Below are 20,094 nucleotides of genomic sequence, written 5' to 3'. Positions count from 1 at the left end.
CTCAAACATCTCTTTCTCTTTCCCTTCCTTAAGCATAGCTACTTGTCAGCAACCCTTCTACTAGTAACAAAATCCCTAAAAATACCATTTAAAAACTGGTTGTTTGCCCTTAATATCTGCACATCCCTTAGAAAACAATTCAGTATGATAACAGGGACACCTCAAAATCAACTTTATATTTCTTTTAATAATAAATCAGGAATATTTATACATTAGAGCCATTTGTATACAGAGGTATTTTATAATATACCATTTTATTTAATATTTGTAGTTTAGCTTGTTTGCCTTACTGTCTTGGAGCAGCTGTGACTACATCATTTCCTCTGGGATTAATAAAGTACTCTGATTCTGTTATGTTGTTCATCCCTAGGGTTAGGTGTTGTTTTATGAATGAATGATTGCTAGTTGAGTCTTAAGTGCGGTCACAACAAAAAAAACACAAAAAAATCTTCCTCTGAAAAAGGCCAGGTATAAGGACAAACTGAAAATGAAATAAAAAAAAGCAACAAATGAACAAAGACAAACTTTGAAAGGCCTCTAGAAAGCTTGGAGAACTATTGCTCAAGATCATTTTAAAAAAATTATAAGAAAGTCTGGCTCTTTGGAAGAAAACTATAAAGAAATGAGGGGTGGCACACGACGCTTGCAGAGTGCTGTAAATAAAGAGACTGGCTGGCTGAAAATCCCTCTCTCTCTATTTGGGTAATAATTAATTATTTTGTCTTCATGGGTACCTGTGACATTCTCATAGTTTTCTGTGATATATATCATAATAAACTGACTATACTTGGGTTTTAGATTACAATTATTATTATTATTATTGGGAATATTATTTCAAATTTATGTATTCAAAAAATACACATTTGATTTGATCTCATTTGATCTACCTGTGAACATTGGTATGAATGAATTACTAGATACAGTTTTGTCAGTGTTGTTTGTAGCGAAAGATATTTCCAGTAAATTACAACAGGCACACAGTGATGTAACAGGTACGCCAGGTGTAAAGACCTCACGGAAAGACGGACAAGTCTGGAAAAGATTCATAATGGCTGTGATTTAACATACTGTCCAGCAGGACATATAGTACTACTACACACACTGACTCTGGTTATAAAAGTGCCAGCTGATAGTACAGTCCCCACACACACACACACACACACACACACAAACACACCGAACAGTCAGTCCATCTTATTATAGCTGGACTCACCACGTTGGCTAAAAGCCCCCTGGGCAAACAAACAGCATCTCTCAGCCTTAATAGCCTAAACAAGGCATGCAACTAACAAAGGAATCATCCACCCCTCTCGTTCTCACACCCTTTCATATCATATGTTTCCTTTTTCAACCGCTAGCATCATCTGGCTGCCCTTAACCAGAGAGCCAAACACTCCTTTTAAGTGGAAACTACTTTGTTAACTGATGACCACAGGGCCAGTTATTGATCCTCTCCTTCCTCTCTGTCAGTAAACCCTGCTGATAAAAACCCCTCTCTTCTCTCAGGGCTCCGCAGTATGCAGCCACAGTTCGCTACAATAATAGCTTGCATATCATAGCATCCACATGAATCAGATCTCGATGGTTTCGATTAGGGCTAAACTAACTCAAACACATTGCCAGTCTAGGATGTGAATCTATTTATGAACGAGGAGTGTAGGTGGTAGTGTTCTTCACTTCTCCCCTCCATTCTGTTTAAAAGGTTTTCTCATTTCAGTTGACTTAGCGGTTCAAGTGTAAACTTTCTAGTTGTGTTGACCTCTGAGAGCCCCTGCAGGGAATCAGGAGAACTTTGGTGATCTGCTGTTTAGCAGCAGCAGTGGCCCACCTCCTCCATTTTTCAATGTGCTGGAAGGAAAGGCAGAAGAGGATGGAGCTAGCCGACGCCACTTGTGCATACGTGCTCGTGTGTATTTGTGACGGCGGTTCCTATTGGTGCAGAGACAAGGGCGAGTCGTCAGGGCCACTTTGTCGTGACTCTGATCTCACTTCTTGTGTCCCTGTGCAGGGGGAAAGGAATAAAATGATCATCCTCCAAAGCAGTGCCTGTTCAGTATGCTGTACTGCACCGCTCCACTACAGTCGAGCACAACACCTTCTTTTTTTTTCTCTACGCAAAAAGAACAGTTGGAGTGAGGGTAGAGGGAGCTTTGAGCAAAGGGGAGAAAGAGTCAACTGATTCTAAAAAGAGGCAACGGTGCAGTGTGAACTTTGCTTAAGAAAGCTATTTGACTGGGAGCCTTGATCTGTTGCCCCAAGCAAGACACTTAGTCACCACTTTGGCAATGCATCCACACAGAGATGTGAAAAAACAGAGAAAGAAAGACACAGAAAGAGAGCTGGAGGTGCAGGTGATGAGGGCAAATGGAGACAAGGAAAGGAAAGGAAAGGAAAGGAAAGGAAAGGTAGATACAGTGCACTAGACCAGAAAAAAAAGAGTAATATGAAAATGAAAATGAACATGAAAAAAGAGATGCTGAATAAAACAAACAAACAAAAACAAAAAAAGGACGAAAACATTGTGCAATACAGAGGAGGAAGGAATCAATTCCTCCCACTACTAGGGGACTAAAGTAAGAGTGCAGGGCTAATTAGTTTCTGATGGCTGGACTTTCATTTGGCTAAAAGGTCAGCTAACTTTAAAGGTCACACTGCCATGCATCCTTGACGTAAACACAAAAAATTATACAAGAAGAAAAGTGGGAGAGTCCAGAAATATAAAACATCAGAAAAAAGAAATGACATGACTACACAAGTATGTGTGTGCCTGTACACATAAACACACACAGTTTGTTGATAACATTTGATATTCTCATTTATATCGTGCTGGTCAGAAAGGGACCAGGGTCATTATTCTATCTAAGGACTTTTATTAGTGTTAGCACATCCTCTGCAAATTACTCTTGACTTAATTTGAATGTGTATTGAGATAATGTGTGTGTCTGCTTGTCCTTTGCTGGTGGTAGTGGGGGATTCGGGATAGATTTATTGCCTGCAATGCTGTGTGTATTTCTACTTTTCTACCAGGGTTTTTAATGTAAATTACAGCTGTCCCAATAAAAACTAATCAGCAGCTCAGAATCCATGTTTTGCAAAGTATAGATGGTGTGTGAAAGCATAAGACGGGTTGCTGATCTGTTAATGTAAACACATTAGATGAGTAACACTGTGTAAAATCCCCAATGCTGCCGAGCGCGGAGGGATTTCTTGCTATAAGAATGAGGACTACATTTCGTGCTCTTTCACTTCATAGGATTTGAAACGTTTGCTTTTTTACGTGCCACTAAGCTTTATAAAATATGTCTGAACACACATGCAACAATTCTGCCTTTTTGTTGTTTACCAGTTACACCTGATCCTGCTGATTTTAGACAAACGTGTAGAAACTGAAGTTGAGCAACAGATGTCTTACAGCCCACAATTTTGTCTGTTTTTCGTTTCATGTTTACCACTCCTCAAAATTAATATTGATGGCTCTTAATAGAGAACAAAATATGAACAAAGATTACTAGTAATATAATTAGAATGAACTATTTTATTCTTTCCACTGCTCAATCTTGCCAACGTCTCTAATTTGGCAGTTTTTACTATAGTTAATGGTTCAGGCTTTGATTTTTTCTATTTTTTTTGTAAAAATTAAAACTGCTTTTGGTGCCGACATTAATGTGAACACAAAAGCACACCAACTCGTATCACTCACCTTCTTCTAGCTTCTTCCGGGCCGCCTCCTCCTCTCTTTTGGCAACTTTGGCCTTCAGGACTTCATCAGTCTTAGCTGAAAGGAAAGACGTATATCATTTTAATAATCATTTCAACAATAAATCATTTATTCGAAATAATGATCAAAGGTATATGATCATTTTGTGTCCTGTAAAAAAATAGAAATAAATTCAGTCCAAACCCTTTCTTTCAATTAAATCTGAGCACCTCTAAAATAAATACATCTCTTTGTGGCCTTTTTTCTGTATTTTGAAACAAATGTGCTCATCGGAGAGGAAATGCAGGGAATTTTCACAGAATTCGTCACTGAATAAACAGTATGCCTGGAAATACACAAAATATGAATGATGCCTTATCCTCCTCTCCATATCAGGCAGCACCCCTTCACTGCTTTCCCTTCATGCTGCTGTAAAAGTCAGCATTTCTTCCTGAGAGGTGTTTATCGTCTTGGCATAATGAAAAGCTTAAGAGAAAGTGAGGCAGCGGGAGTAAACACTCGTCAGGGCATTTTACGCATGTCTCATCATGAATCGTGTTGTCTCCGCTCCCTTTTCCTCCACCTTTTCCCCCTGAATAATCAAGATGTTAAGCCACATTAAAGAATATAATGCCGTGTATGGCAGGACTATCAATACTGCCTCTAAATTAATTACATTTCCGTTGCGGCGCATCATTTATTTTGCAGCGTTAGGGCCTCAGCGGAGCCATTCGCCTTTATTGCTATCTCACTTGGTTGATGAGTGAGCTATGTAAAATTGAGTCTCCAATATCATTACACTTAATGAGTTTAAACTTTGAGAAAAAAAGGGAAAAAAAAAGAGGGAGAGAAACAGAAGAAGAGAGTGAGCCGGCGAGAGGGAAGGGGGAGGAAGAGAATGAGAGCGCTGCACTGTTTTTGGGGAAGTTAATACAATATAAGAGTGGGTGTAAGTGTTTGTGAGCGCTTACAGCATGTTTGTGTCAGGGCACAGCTGTGGGTGTCCAAATGTGGTTTATTGTACTGCTCGAGGTGTCTGCATATGCATGTGTGCTCAGCGCACGCTTCTCATTTTGTGCCTGACTTTGTGTATTAGTTAGACTGCAAGTAAATATGTTACATAAAAATACAATACATAGGCCCGTGTACGTGTCTGTGTGTGTTTGGATGCAGGAGGCCATGGGTTGTGCCAGTCTCTCTGTGACTGCGCTGCTGTTTTTGTTCAGTAATTGGCGTAGACAAAGAACCCGTCACACTGCTGTTACGGCTGGTTAAGTCTGGAGGTTCCGCATCTTTACTAACAATGACTCTACATGGATGACTGAACCCTCCACTACCTCCCTCAGCTATGGTGGGTGCATGTATGTGTATGCGCATGGGAGCAAGCCTAACCAAATCAACAGCAGCCAATCTATTTCTCTTAGCAAACACAGCCATAATTTAGTAAGTTTGTGTCTGTGTGAATGTGCCAAATGAAAAAAAGAGAAGGGAAAAAAAGACGATCGGCACCATCCTTCACGAGTTTTCTTGCCTGCGTGCACAGATGTGCATGCGTGTGTTTTTGTATGTGTGTGTGAACTCCTCTGTGTTCTTCAGTTCACTCTTTGCTCGGGGCTACCGAGAGGCAGGTAGGAGACAGAGCGGTATTGGTGGTGTGATGGAGTGGAAGGGAGACGGGGAGAAAGAGGAGGGAAAAAAGGGAGAGGGAGATCGGCAGATATACGGGGGCCATGTACGATAAAGGAGGAACTAAAACAGCACGGGAAACCGACAAACAAGCAAAAATAAGAGGCAAAGCTTCGCCTCTGTGCACACAAACGTGTACACAAAACAAAAGGAGTGATTTGTCGCCCCTTTTTCTTTGCATGTTTATCCTCCACCTCTATCCCTTCATCCCTCCCCCAACAGGTTCTCTTATCCTCTTGCTCGCTTCTCTCCTTCTGTTTTGCCCTATCCCACCCCTCCTCGTTTTTAATGCTTTCTCTTCCTTCTCTTGCTCATCTCTCCAGTACACTGCGCCTGGGGGCGATAGCAGAAAATCAAACTGTTTATCCATCTCTCATCAGTGCACTGCCTCACGGGGCTCCTGCCCCCTCAAAACAATGAAAGTAGGCCTGAGCGCTGAGCCAGGGATATGATTTAATTACATCAATAAGTAGCTCTGCTTTAAAAAAAAAAAGATTAACTACAGAAAAATACATTAAAGCAACATACTTTGCTGCACTAGCATGAAAAGCCTGTTAACATTACAGGTGCAAAATGCATGTAAAATGAATTAACAGCAACGACGCACATAGGCGCATCTGCGCGTAGACGTTGCTTATTGGAAGTATCTTTCTCGGCAACTTAGCAGCTCCAGTTCATTGTCGGATAATTCTGTGATGGACTTTTATTAAAGCAGGTAATAAACGGCCGGCTGTTGGGAGAGGAGAGGCCTTTCACTTCATTTAGACTTCGTTCAGTCTTGGCTGCAGGGGTGGAGGGAAAGAGGAGGGAAGGCAGCGGCAAGGGGCGGAGAGTGTCAGTGAAATCGCATTGTGATTATGAGTGTAATTGCAGCTCAGGGGCCCAGGGGCTATGTAGCTGTGATGGCGCTGGAAGATGTTTTATGCGCGGCAACAGAAAGGAAGAAAGTGTGAAAGAGAGAAGGCAGGAGAGTGGGAGGTAGATGGAGGATGCCAGGATGGATCTTTTTTTTTTTTCTCCTTTTTTTTTTTTAAACCCTCTTCTATCTCTTTCCTCCTCCCTACTTTTTCTCTTTTCTTCTCTTCCTCCCCCAACATTTTCCTTCACTCCTCTCTCTCCTATTCTCTACTTTTCTCCCCTCTTCTGTTCTCCTCCCTTGGCAGGATTAGCTGGGTCTCGTTAGAGGGGAAATGTAATAATGCTCCCACCAGGTGGAATCGGGCCCGCTCCATTATCAGCCGGGAGATGGATGGGCCGTGTAGGGCCGGCGGGGGCCAAGCGCGCACGCAATTTAGATTCAATAAACTGGCAAAGCAAGACCCCCAATCTGATTTATCTCTTACACGCCGCCAATGCTTGCTGCTACGATGCTGATTCCCTATTACCGCTCAGAGAAGGACTATTCATTGGATGTAAGGCACGGCAGTCAGAGAGGCTTGTCGGGCCCCCGGGACGGCAGCAAAACAGATACAGCAGAGGGTTAATACGTTTACACACAGATAAGCAATTAAATCTAAGGCTGAGGTGAGTTATAGAGTTATTAAGGAGGGATGGGGAGCGGAGGGGGTGGAGGCGGCGGTTATTCAACGCAAAAGTATGCTAGCTTGGGCCTTAGGCCGCGTACAGTAAGTGAGCATTAAAAGTGAGAAAGGCTAGCATATTATAGAGTTCGTGGGGTGAAGGAACAACAAAAGAGCAGCAGTCTGCCCACATTGTTCGATAAACTCAATACAACACTCACAAACTAGCGTGCAGAAGACAGAGTTCATAACTCTGCTCAGACTCTGTGTATTTGTGCAAGTTTATGAGTGAGTTTATGTATGCAAGTGCATGTCTTCAAGTGTAAGTGGGAATGTGTTGGTGGAATAGGCATATTCATATTCACTGCGTACCTGTCTGCGAGTATGCAGAGCATCACATTTGACTATCTGTGTGTGTGTGTGTGTGTGTGTGTGTGTGTGTGTGTGTGTGTGTGTGTGTGTGTGTGTGTGTGAGAGAGAGAATGTGCGTGCAAACACTGTAGTGGTGTTTCAGTGTTGGAAGCGGTGGGTGTCATTCTGTCCAGCCGCCAATCAAAGTGAATCTGAATGTCAGCAGGAGAGGGGGCGTGATAAATCAGCCTCACACCCAACGACAAACAGAATATTAGAGGCAGCGCGGCGCCATTGGAAAAATGTCCCTTCCAATCAGCCGAGCACTTTACAGTGAAGCTCGGCAGCTGGGCCTCCAACCAACACAGCACACCGAAGAGACAGCTAAGACAGTAAATAAATAAATAATACACAGACAGGCTGGAGGACAGGCAGACAGACACGTTGACACACTGACGGATAATGACACTGACAGGCAGAAAGGCGAGAATAAGAAACTTAAGAAAACAATGGGGATGGCAAACAGACATGTGGCATACCGGTAGATGCATAACAGGCCGGGCAGGCAGGAAGACAAGACAGACGGACAGACCGACATGCTAATCAGTGCAGAACAGTATACTGTCACATTTAAAAATACAAAGCAGTATTAGTGTTAGAGCTACTTCTGTTTTGGAATGACTGTATTAGGACCATTTTATCATTAAATCTGTAACAGCTTGGAAAACCCAAATAGCTGTGTAGCTAATGTAGCTTGTTACAAAGTCAGATCACCATTTGATGATGAAGAAATATTTTCGAGGCTGTGGATGAAAAATTCAAACACCACAAAAAAGAGACGATATTTCAGTTTAATACCAAAGCCTCACTGGGCTGACATTTCAAAAAAGGCAAGAGAGAGAACTTTTGAACTTTTCTCTAACTGTTAAAAAAAATATGAATTCAGGAAATACTATGAAAAAGCCTGTAACACATGACACATGAGGACGAAGAAAAAAAACAGACTTTGGCTATCTATGAGACATCTATCTGAGGGAGCAATGTGATTATGCACTGCAGGTTTGGAGGTGAGAGTGATCATGGGAAGATGCAATATCCTGAGCGACCACTAGGTGGCACAGTCCACAGTCAACACAGGCAGAATGCTTTATCCAGGCCTGGATTTTATGTGCATGTCTGAGTTGACATGCAGGTGCCTGTGGGTCTATCAAAACCAGCTCACTTAGACCTCATAGCTGTAAACTGTAATTTGATATGATCGGATGGGCAGAGATGAAACGATACTACATAAAGTCATTTAAATATTTAACACCAGAACGCGTGAAATTATACAAGGGGGAGGCTTTATTATGGCAACAGATCATTTTTGGTATTTGGGCCTTGAAAAAGGCCTTCAGGTCAAAATAACGTGAACAAAATCGTAATCAAGTCACAAAATTTATGTTTATGAATGAGTGCGACTCAATCAGATCTCTCTAAAAGCCATTCGAGAACAAATCTTTTAGGCACTGAACTTCGATGATCCTTATCACAAGCTTCTCTTAGCTTCTGTCGTCAATCTGAATTAATGACGCACATGAAATATTTACAAACTAAACAATTAGAGAACGATATCTTACAAAAAAAAAATCAATGAATTATTCATCTGCAGTCGTCTGAAAAGCTTTTTTTTATTTTGCTGCTATATCGTGATGCTGGGGGGGGATGCATCAATTAGGTCTTCTGTTCCTGTGGTGTAATGGATGCTTCAGTGAAGAGTTATTGTCTAAATGACGGAGCCAGATGTAAGATGCTGGTTCTGTAATGCTGCCATGTTGTTGTGACAGATTGACATGCTGATCTCTACACTATGAAGTCATAAGGACTATTAGGATCATTCGTCTCAGTATGTGAAGAATTTTGACTTTCCCTACTTTTCACAGTGTCAGACTCGACACCCAAAACTCTCCTCCTCCTCCTCTTCTCAACATTTGTTCTTTCATTTTTTAAAAACAGCCTCTTAACTCCAGACACCTGGGCTCCATGTTTGTATTTTCATTTCAGTGATCACGCTGAGATTGCATCTGTCAAACCCAGAGGAAAGGAATTAAGAGGAGTTTTAGCTAAAGGAAAAACTCTGGATCGAGTTTATATCTTTGCATACTGAGAACAAAAGCTCGAGGGAACACAAAGTCCAACATCTTCCCTTTCACAACCTATTTCCCAAGATAGAGAGTACCCAGGCCAAAACTTTGATCTTTCACACTGCAACCCTTTGTCCACATCACATAGAAAGATTTATTTCAAAGCTGAAATGATTAAAAACAATGATTTTCATCACAAATGAATTACATGGAGTAATTTTTAATGTAAAAATGCCAAAAATGACATAATGATGTTGGTGCTTACTGGGTTTTGAACCATTTTCTAGTCAAAACAAGATGAGAGTACGCGTATGTGTGTTAAAAACAATACCTGAAGTCACCCCAAAAGTTCTGCAATGTCAACACTCATAATATGGTTGAATGGTGTTTGTCCCATCTCTCCTGTACTTTTTATTTTTCATTTATTGGCTAATAAATGAAAATTATTTGCCTATGCTGACAGATCAGTATACATCAGTGGGGCTTTAACTCCAACAGATCCAGAAACCACTGGATTAAAAAAAATGTAATGAAACTGCTATTTATCTATGTTATGTGGACTTTATCACAGCTCAGTGTCAGAGCATCGTCTTCCTGAGCAGCAAATAACAGATGACAGTTGCTGTTATGGCGCCATGTGTAGCTTCAGATCTTGAATATATTGTTTAGCATTAATGGTGCCTTCACAAATGTGCAAGCTACACATAAAGTGTGGACTACTGCACCCCCATATTATCATTGATGCTTTGGTTTTAATGGTGTGATTTTTGCTTTCTGCTTTAGCCTCCAAGATGCAATGTGCATCCAGCTATTTTTTCTGTGCATAGTAGAGTTTAATTTGCATTTGAGAATGCAGTGGGAGCTGTGTTGAATTATGGTATTTTCAGAAGTTTTTCTGAGTACACGCAGTAATTTCCACTACAGAATCCTGTCTGTTTTTAATGCAGTGCTGCCTGACAGCCTGGAGATCACAACCGTTCGCCCAACACACAACAGTATCTCCAGACTCTCTGAATCGTTCTTTGATATTATGTAGTATAGATGATGCAACCTTCAAATTCTTAAAATTTTTATATTAAGAAACTGTATTCTTAAATAGTTCAACTGTTTGCCGACACGGTCTTTCACAGAATAATGAATCCCTCTTCATCTTTACTTCTCAAAGATTCACTGATGGCTGTGTTATACCCAGTTATGTCACTTACCTGTGGTCACTTAATCTTCTTAGTTGTTCGATTAAGTCAATATTTTACTGGTGCAAAACCGGTCTTTTGTCCCATGTGTCCCAACTTTTTTGAGAGGTATTGGAAAAAAACTACGTTTCAACATCTCATATGCTGCCTTTTTAATGAAATAACAGTTTTAAATGACAGTGTCACTGCATTCATGAAAAAGAGCTTGAATGAATGTGTGAGAACAGGTGAATGAGATGTGTTGTTTAAAGCCCTTTGAATGCTCAAGGAGAATAGGAAAGCACTATATAAGAACTAGTAGATTTACCAAATTAACTGCACATTTAAAATAATTTATAAGTGAGACTTAATAATAAGGTTGATCAATACAAACACCATGTTTGCCCTAGTGGGGTCCAGGTCTTATTTCCTTTGGGCAAAATCTTTCACAGGAGGTCTGCCGATGAGCACCGGCTTCATTAAGGCCAGGCGAGGAAATAACAAGGTAAGCAGCGGGGTCTTCCTGATGCATGTGGGTGGCTTGGACCAGGCACCCCATCTTGCCCTTTAGACTCAATGGTTAAAATGTATATCAGGATTCGCTGAGATAACAGGCCCTGGACCCTGGACCAGAAAGGAGAATTGCTGAAAACCTTGGGATGAACAGAGGCCTGCAGCGGTCAGGGAGATCAGAAAGGGACGTTACTCTAAGGACCATACACTGCCACAGGCTGTTCACACACATGCACACATAAACACACCTTAAGGAAAACACACGGCTGGACATGAGACACACACAGAAGTGCCTCATATACACATACAGGCCTTAGGGGGGAAAAAGGCTAACAACAAAGCCTCTATATGGTAGTTACAAGGTCAAACAAAGTTCAACCTTGAAACCTCAGTATGGAAATCCCATATATACATTGCAAATACTTCAAGTGCTTCCAGTGCATACTAAAATATCCCGTTTATATGTGTGCCTCTAATATTTAAAATGACAGATTTTGTGGTTTCATAGGACGGCGGGAATGTCTTTGAGACAAATACTAAAGTTTTGTAATTAAGAACTTCGCACTAAGAAGTGCATAACAGAGGTCTTGAGAGGGCAATCAGACCAATCCATAATGCAGGGATCACACGGTGAAATATTAAGCATCCCGGGGCCTCTGAATGACATCTCACCCTCAACTTCAACCCTGCCACTTCTACAAATGCCATCGTCTCCCCTTTACAGATGTCTAGTTTTTCCTTTCTTCTTCGTCATGCGCTCTCTTCTCCTCTGCGATCTCTCCCTAACCTTTCACACTCTCCTGCCCCTTTTCTATTTTTTAACCTTTCAACGTATTTGTGCACTTGATTCATATCATCTTGAGATGTTATATCAACATCACGATTTAAAAAAAAAAAAAAACTGGCCATAGTAATGCCTTTTTAGGAAATGAAACGCAAGTTTCCATCACTAAATAGCGTGCACCCCTGAGCTCACACTGGCAGCAACTTAGTTGTGTCAGCAAGTACCTTTCACTTGTTTTTCTCACTTTTTGGAAACGACCAATTTTTAGGGGAAAACGCACAAAGCAGAGCCAGTTGCTGGTAAGTTTGCAATAAACCAATGATTAATTTTTTCTCATGTTCTCAATTTAAAAAACGTTCAGTTGTTTTGTGAAGAAAAAGCAGGAAATAATTGGTATTCTTACATTTTTGATCAAAAAGGAAACCTAAAAGACCCAAGACCTAATACCTAAGACAAGTTATAAAAAAGTAGAACCTAATGTAATTTATGCATGTTTCATATGCTCTTTGTTACAATAAACACTACAACCAAATGTGGGATCCCTCTGCCAGCTGCTGCTCCACTCTGTTGCTTCATACTCAGGTGATCCCGGTCTTAGAATGCTCATTGAAAAATTAAAGGAGCACAGCTAATGATTTTTACCTCTCCACTGAGCTGGTCCAGCAGTCCCACCATGTGTGTCTGCACAGGTTTATGCTTTACTTTTTTGCACATACGAGTGGCTCACAGTCACACTTTTTGTTGTGCCCAACTGGCAACCGTCCCTCCGACATGTGGTTTTCTTAAGTTGCTGCGTGCCAGTAGTGGCAGTATCTCCGGACACTTCATAACAGACTCTACAGGAAGTCACTACATAAACTAGCGATCTCAGAGCCCGCCTAATCCCAAAAAATATATAAGCACAATTCAAATGCATGTGTTCAAATCTGAGTGTCTGTCTTTACAAATAAATTTAGAGCCCTTGTCAGCAAGAATGCATGTAAATTATACACATTTAATTCTGTCTTGTAGTTTGCCTCTAAAGACCAGAATAGAAATTATTATTACAACAGTAGTGCAATTATTGTTGAGTCTGTTGATTGCAAAATTTCATTTTTCCCAAATTAAACAAGGATGCCACAAGTCCAGAACAGCTGCACAAGAAACAGAAACAATTCATTTGCAAAAGCATTGAGTGTGATTATGAATTTGTGTGCTCTACAATGCCAGGGCCAAAATATTCTTGCCTAGTGTGTGTGTGTGTGTGTGTGTGTGTGTGCATCTGTGTGTTTATATCTGCTCATTTATTCCTGTGTGAATGCACTTCAGCATGCTGTTGAATGGCGGAGAATAGGCTCTGGTTCCCATGCTGAAAGCCTGTTGGATGCCATTGTAATGGCACACCACTGAGTGTGTGTCTCATGTGTGTGCAGGCGGTTACAAAGGGGGTAGATGGGACTAAATCTATGAGGACCCCCGCACATGAAAGGTAAACTCAAGCCGCTAATCGCAGCGCTGACACAAGGAGGTTCAAAAGGGCGGCCACTTAGAAAAAAGGCAGGAGAGGCGGGACCCTGCCAGCATCAATAGGACCCAGCACAACTGACCACATTACAGGAACAAACACACACTACAGAAAAGACATACAAACTTGGTGGTCTCGGGTACTCCCAGTCCACTCTTTGGTCTGGACTTCATGAATGACGAGTGTGTGTGTGTTCGTGTGCACGTGGTTCTCCTCAGAAAGATTATTTAATTTCATGTCACAAATTCTGTCGAGCCACAGTCTGACAGACAGTGCCCTCAGTGTAGCCGGCTACAGCGATTTCTTTTCTTTCTTACAGGAAAAAAAAAAAAATTAATAAGTGATTACCATCCTAAATTATGCACTCTGAGACACAAGATGACTGATAGCAGCAAATCATCAGAGACAAAACTGAAGGTGAGAGCGAAGAAATAAAGTGCAGCATTGCAATACGAGTCCAGGAACATATTTGACAATTAACGCTGAAATATCAGCTCACAAGTCATGATTAAGGAAAACCAAAAGGAGGAATGCATTAAAAAAGTAGAGGGGGGTAATGAGGGAGACAGCCTGGCCGCGGGAGCAGCAGACGCAAGAGAGAGGGAGAGAAAGAAGGAGGTAGACTGGACAAATGACAGCCCCCCCTCACCCCCCCTTTTAAGGCACTGTTCTGCACTCTCTTTCCTCTTTCTCATCTCTTAATGCTTATTTTCATCACTTTGCTTAAAATATTGATAATCAATTAGCACTACGTCTGTTTTGCTACAGAATCTGTGTCACGGTCTATCACTCTGTCAGAGCCAATTCGCCACTCATTCAAAGTTCATTTTTCCTTGGCGGCTCTGTGCCTTTGGAGGAGTCATTACGCGGGGAACATAGCCCGGGGTGCAATCACCTATTCTCTTTCATTACTGGGGAGATGGAGAAGGTGAGAGAGATTATTAGAACTTTGGAATGATCACAAAGCTTCACGCCGCCTGTCAGATCCCCCCTACGTGTAATTCATCTGGCCTCCCTCCCTCCCTCCAACCCCCGACTTACCCCCTTCCCTTCCCTTCCCCTCTCCCTCATCCCACTATCCCTCCTCCCCCAGCCTCAGCCAGGGGTTTGGCCACAGACATTATTCATGAACATCTGCAGCGCACTGAATATTCCACAGCTTCTGCCGTGATGAAAAGGGAGCTGCCCCTTTGACTCGAAAATTAACATGCCGGCACAGAGATTATGGACGCGCCGCTTCATTCCAAGCCGAGCTGGGCCACGCTGCGACCGGCCAAGCTGATGGTTCAGGCTGGGCTGAGCAGAGCAGAATAAACGACGCAGGTGGAAGAATTTGCTCTTTGTAACGGTGTGCTGTCAGTTTCAGTGGTTAACAGAGGAAACAATCAAGTTATTAAAATTATTATTTTATTTCAAAGGGATGAGAGCGACCGTGGTCTTGGTGCACAAACACAAACTGTCATGAAAACACACTCAAACCTGACGCTCCTAGGAGAGAAGCCCTCAACTTTGTAGACTAGAGCCTTCATTATCTCAGGTACAATTTAATAGATATAACTGCAGTTCTATGAGAAACACAATATGACTTTCTATAAGCTATTAGCCCGTTATTTATCGAATATTTTCATTTTGTCTATGTAATATGCCGGATAAAACCTGACCTGAATAGGTTTGATCAAAAACAACAAATATGAAAAGATTTGGCAATTTGTGCTCAACTAATTGATTAATCGAATAATAACAGCTGCAGCTCCATTTCAAAGACCGGCGATAAAGCTGGGTCAAAGCTAAAATGTTCCCTCGTAAACACCTCGTTGCACACTCTCACCTCTGCGCATCTCTTGCTTTCATTCTCTCATAGGCATCTCTACATGAAAGCTCAGCCAGAGCACGGAGACCCTTCCTCCCTCACACCAGGAGCACCACTGCTGGAAAGAAGCCAAGCAACCTCCCTCTTTCTGTCTCTCTTATGTTCATGTGTGCCGTCCCTCGCCCTCCCTATGTGACATACCACAATGTTTTAAAAAAAACCCATTTCAATCACTTTTTGGTTAAGAAGTTGGATCCAAACACGGGTGCTCTAAGGTAAACCTCTACACTACCTCATAACTACGCAATTTGTACATGATGCCTTGATATGATGCCAAAAAACTAGGAGACTAAGGAATTCCCTCTTGAGTGGAATTACCTTGCCATAACTTAATCATCTTCCCGTACGGCAGCGGCCTATCAGAACAATCTTCACTATTACCACAAATGTTATAAACATGCAATGTGCAAACCAGGAAAATGCAATAAAAGCAGACTGACTACCTGAATTTTCTAACCATAAGAATATGCATTACATGCCTATAAACATCGCTAAATACACCAGGCAGTCTTATCATCAAAGTAAATGTACAAACTGGACCACAAAGGCAGAAAACAGAAGAAAAGATCAAGAATATAAGTAGCGAAACATAATGTAAAGAGAGAAAATGCACTTTAACACATCTGAAAAGGGGAGCAGTTGGAGGGTTCTGACACAGGCTGGAGCGAGACTTTGCACTGCCTCTTGTTGATTGTGAATGGCAGAGCAAGTTTACTCTGGCAGTTGGAGCCAAAATGGAGTCTGACAGCTTTGTCAGGGAGTTTGAGCAGCTCAGTGGCAGGGCAGGAATCGGGATGATTCCATCCCTTTCATCTCCAAATCGCCGGCGTACGTTCGTGAAACCTCCACGGTAATAAAAAAAAAAGAGGGGGAAAAAGAAAACCAGCCTGGCATAGCGTCGGGGATGACAAGCGATTTTTTCGAAACACTTGTCAAAATGGAACACAGAAATAAAGCCAAAAAAAAGGAGCAAAGAACGGGAGAAATGGCAGACCAAAGTCTGAACGAGCCAGACGCAGAACAAACATGTCAGGAAATGTTAGCACTCGCCTCAAAAAAACACCAATATTAATAATCCTAACAGTCATTCCTACCTTTTCTTTCTCTTCCCCTTTCATTTCCTTTTTGTAAATTGCTCCACAAGATACTGCTGCATTAAAACCCTCTGTGTACCATAACTCTGGCCTCTATACAATCTGACCAACTTTGCAACCTTTGAGTCTCTTATTTCTTTTATAACAGATCTTTAAACGCTCTCATGGCCTGTTTATTTTCTCTTTTAGTTTCACGAACAGTTCGTTCTCCAAATTCTTTACTTTTCTTCGGGAGAGTCTGAGGAGAAACAGCTGAGAAATGTAAAGACATGCCTATAGCTTGTGCTTGAGAGGAGAATAAAGGAAGTCTTACTCGTACTGCTTTGTACTGTTACGCTCCCATATCTTTATCCCTCTGATCCCTCCTGCCTCTATCTGCCTGCCTCGGGTTTTTTTTTTCTTTTTCAATTTACAGGATTTGTCTCTGTGTGTCTGACAGTGAGAAGGATGAGGTATAAAATTAATCTTTATCCCCGTTTTGTTGTGTTTCCTCCTCGTCGACAATGCATGTCAGTAATTAGCTGGCCAGTTTGGTTCCAGGCTTTTCGATGGGTGCCTCCGTTTGCCAACTTCTGCCTTTTGTTCTTGCCACACAATACCGCCCACTCGCCCTCGGTGTCTCTCTCCTTCTCTCCCCTCCCCGCCTCACACCCACACAGGGCGTTACACAATCTATCCAAATGTGCTTCGCTTTAAAACCCCATTACTTAGCCCCTCTTGTTTTGTTCAACACAATTAAAAGAACAGACCATTCATGAGAACTTAGCGAGCCGCGCTCTGCCCCTGTCTTCCCTCTCCTCTCTTCTGTGGTTCAGCGTTGGCCGAGGAGTTACTGTGAACAGGCCAGCTTAGTTCCCCTAATTCCCTGGGTTTTGTTTGCATATAGGCTTAGTTTGGTTCCATTTGAAACTACTCAATGCCATGCCTCACCCCCTGGCTGTAACCAGACCAGTGAGCAACTTTAAAGATCAGCCAGCAGAATGGAAACAGGGAAGTCTGCACACAGACACACAGCTGACGAGCCCTTACAAGGTCAAAGGGCACCAGCATCTAAGCACTGACACACTTCAAAAGGGTGGCAAACTAAGTAATGACAACCTGGCCAGAGTTTGGCAGAGGGTTTGTTAGTGTGGTTAGCCTTACAGGACAGGTTTAACTCAAAGGTAAGTCTACGAGTTAGTTGTAGCCAGAAGGTCCAATCTGATCTACAGTGTGATTTAAAGAGGCAGCCATAGAAAGTATGAACGTACAACCATGTTTCCATAAACACTGGGACTCTGCAAATAAAAACAGAATGCAATCATTTGTAAACCATTCAAACCCTTAAAAATCTTAAAACTGTGATGTTTTATTTATTATTTGATGATATTAACATCTTTCAAGAACTTTGTGACAAAGGTCATCAGATTCTACAAACATCTGGTGGAACATCTGGCAGCAATTCTTTTATTGTGATACTAAATTTACTGTTTGTACAAAATGTCACAATAGGCTTTCAGAAAATTAAAATTTTACTGCTTACTGAAGCCTCAGACATTTTTTTTTTTTTTGGTAATGAACATTTTTGGTTTAGTTCAGTTTGGCATTTTCTTGTGTTAAATGTAAAAATATAAATGGTCTTTCCAGGACACACTGATTAAAATTTCAGAACAATAAATGTATCTTTTTCCAAGAAGCTGAAGATGATTACACTCTGTAAACTGACAATAATGACAGGATAGGTTTAACAATTTCAAAAAGATTTATTCACCACAAACACAGAGAAACATCAGCTCAATGTTATGCCGTTATTTGTCAAGCTGAACGCCTCAAACTGAATTACATGATCACCTGAACGTGCATGTGTCTAAATACAGTAGATACAGAGGCCTGCATTTAGCCAGTGCTCTCCGTCTTTGTTACAGAGTGAAGAGGAAGGCTGGCCCTGCCCACCAAATGACAGGTGTGATGTTATGGGCGAGTTGTCTCAAGTTGAAGACAGCTCTATAATTCACCCCTGACAAGGCTTTTAAGAACAAACACGAATAACAGCTTTAAAGTAGAAACCAGGAAACTGTTAATGTGTGCGTGCTCGCTCCTGACAGTGAGCACAGCAAATATCCACCTTGTTTCTTTTTTTTTCCCCAAACAGCAACACAGAGGAAATACAATCATCTAAGAATGCTAAACATGTGCAAAATGCTGAGAAGAATAAGCAAAATATAGACCTTCCATTAGCATTCATAATCAGACATCTGAGCCATGTTTTCCTCCTGTTGCATCACAGTGCAAGAACCAAGTTAATCACCTCAATCTGACAGCGACACATATCAGTATCACTAGTGTGCATTTAATGACCCCAAATCCCAAATAGTTCCGCTTCACACAACAAAGCTTGGCTGTATTTGTCCTCACTGGATAAGAGCTCTTTGTTGTGGTTAGGAAATTAGGTTTAACTCATTTTGTCGTTGAAAATCGGTATCAACACCAAAGATAGTTTGTATTAATCATTTGACCATTTGCATTCGGGCAATCCTGTTTAAGCTTAAACCACTTAATCATGTTAATTAATAAAACAACCCTTTCCTAATAAGATAACACCAAACTTACATATATTAATGTGATGGATTGTGTGTAAGAAATTGAATTGTTTTGGGAAGATTTTAATTGCTTTGACTTAATATTCATAGTTATCCAAACAGCACCAACTGTTGCAAGTTTGGAGAGAATGCAGTGTAATCGGAAAAGGGTACGATTTGTGTTTTTCTGTCTGGTTCCCTGTTTCTGTTGATGCAACCCTTTGTGTGAGTTGATATTGATCTTCCTATAAATATAATCCCCCCCGCCCTCAAAAAAGGGGAAAAAAACACAGATAGAAGAACAAAACTGGCTTAAAACCACTAATTACATCAATGCTGAAAGGAAATCATTGATCAATGGTATTATGGGAAATTAAACTGCTCCCCAAAACTGGATCAAAGTGAATGAAGTGGCTTAGTGGGGTTTCACTTGGGCTCTACAGATGGGAGACAGGATTATCACCCCCAGACACACACACTCACACACCAAAACACACACCATTATGGTGATACTGTAGTATGTTACAGGCTCAAATGATGGACACATGTTTTCCAGTGCTGTAGTCGTTCACACTTGCATGCAAACCAAAGTTTGCTTGCTTTTATCAACATGAGCCTTCAATCAGTCCATGCTAAATCATCCAAACTCTACAAAACCCCAAACTTCACATGCTCTGTCAACACAGTTACTTCAACACAATAATGCACACAAAAATAACTGTTTTAAAATGCAGGCCTGGGCTGGTGTGCACAGGCCTTCTGTCCCAGACCTGTGGGGTCGTCCACTGGGAGAATGAATAAAAGAAAGGGGCCCCTGCTGGTTCATCTATCCATCTATTAGTGCCCCGAGACCAAAGTAATCTGTTTCTCCTGTCCCAACAGCTTCACCACTGGCCCCTAAGGGCGCCTGGCCTGCTGCTAAGAGACCTCTCTAAGTGTAATTAGTGGCTCCCAAAGCTGCAACACACATACAAAGAAATAATTCTGGTACTTTTCAGACCACTGATTATGTTTACGTGGCCTGCAGTTTTTTAGATATTTACTTGATTAAGAAAAAATTTCCTGATTTTGCCTACCGCTCTAATTATAGATACATTGTGACAATATGTGTGATTCATGTACACAACCCAGCACCTAGAGGAGCTAAAATTGATCTATTTTGACTTTTGTATACAAAGTGCACACCAACATGTGTGAGTAATACAGTACAACAACAGCTGGA

The 20,094-nt window shown here is 41.5% G+C and overlaps 1 protein-coding gene across 2 annotated transcripts in view; it reads right to left on the bottom strand.

Annotated features, from left to right (window-relative positions):
- rsrc1 (arginine/serine-rich coiled-coil 1) overlaps positions 1-20,094 on the bottom strand; it is a 119,385-nt gene that overhangs the window by 21,182 nt on the left and 78,109 nt on the right. For both annotated transcript variants that reach the window (XM_031749925.2, XM_031749926.2), the window contains exon 7: positions 3,701-3,775. In XM_031749925.2, coding sequence (XP_031605785.1) covers positions 3,701-3,775 — 75 coding nt within the window. The remainder of the gene's footprint in view (positions 1-3,700; positions 3,776-20,094) is intronic.

The sequence above is a fragment of the Oreochromis aureus genome, linkage group 14 (genome assembly GCF_013358895.1).
Source record: "Oreochromis aureus strain Israel breed Guangdong linkage group 14, ZZ_aureus, whole genome shotgun sequence".
In the NCBI taxonomy this organism is placed as follows: domain Eukaryota; kingdom Metazoa; phylum Chordata; class Actinopteri; order Cichliformes; family Cichlidae; genus Oreochromis; species Oreochromis aureus.
Note: the sequence above shows the minus strand (reverse complement) of the source record. Positions and strands in the feature narration are given on the sequence as shown.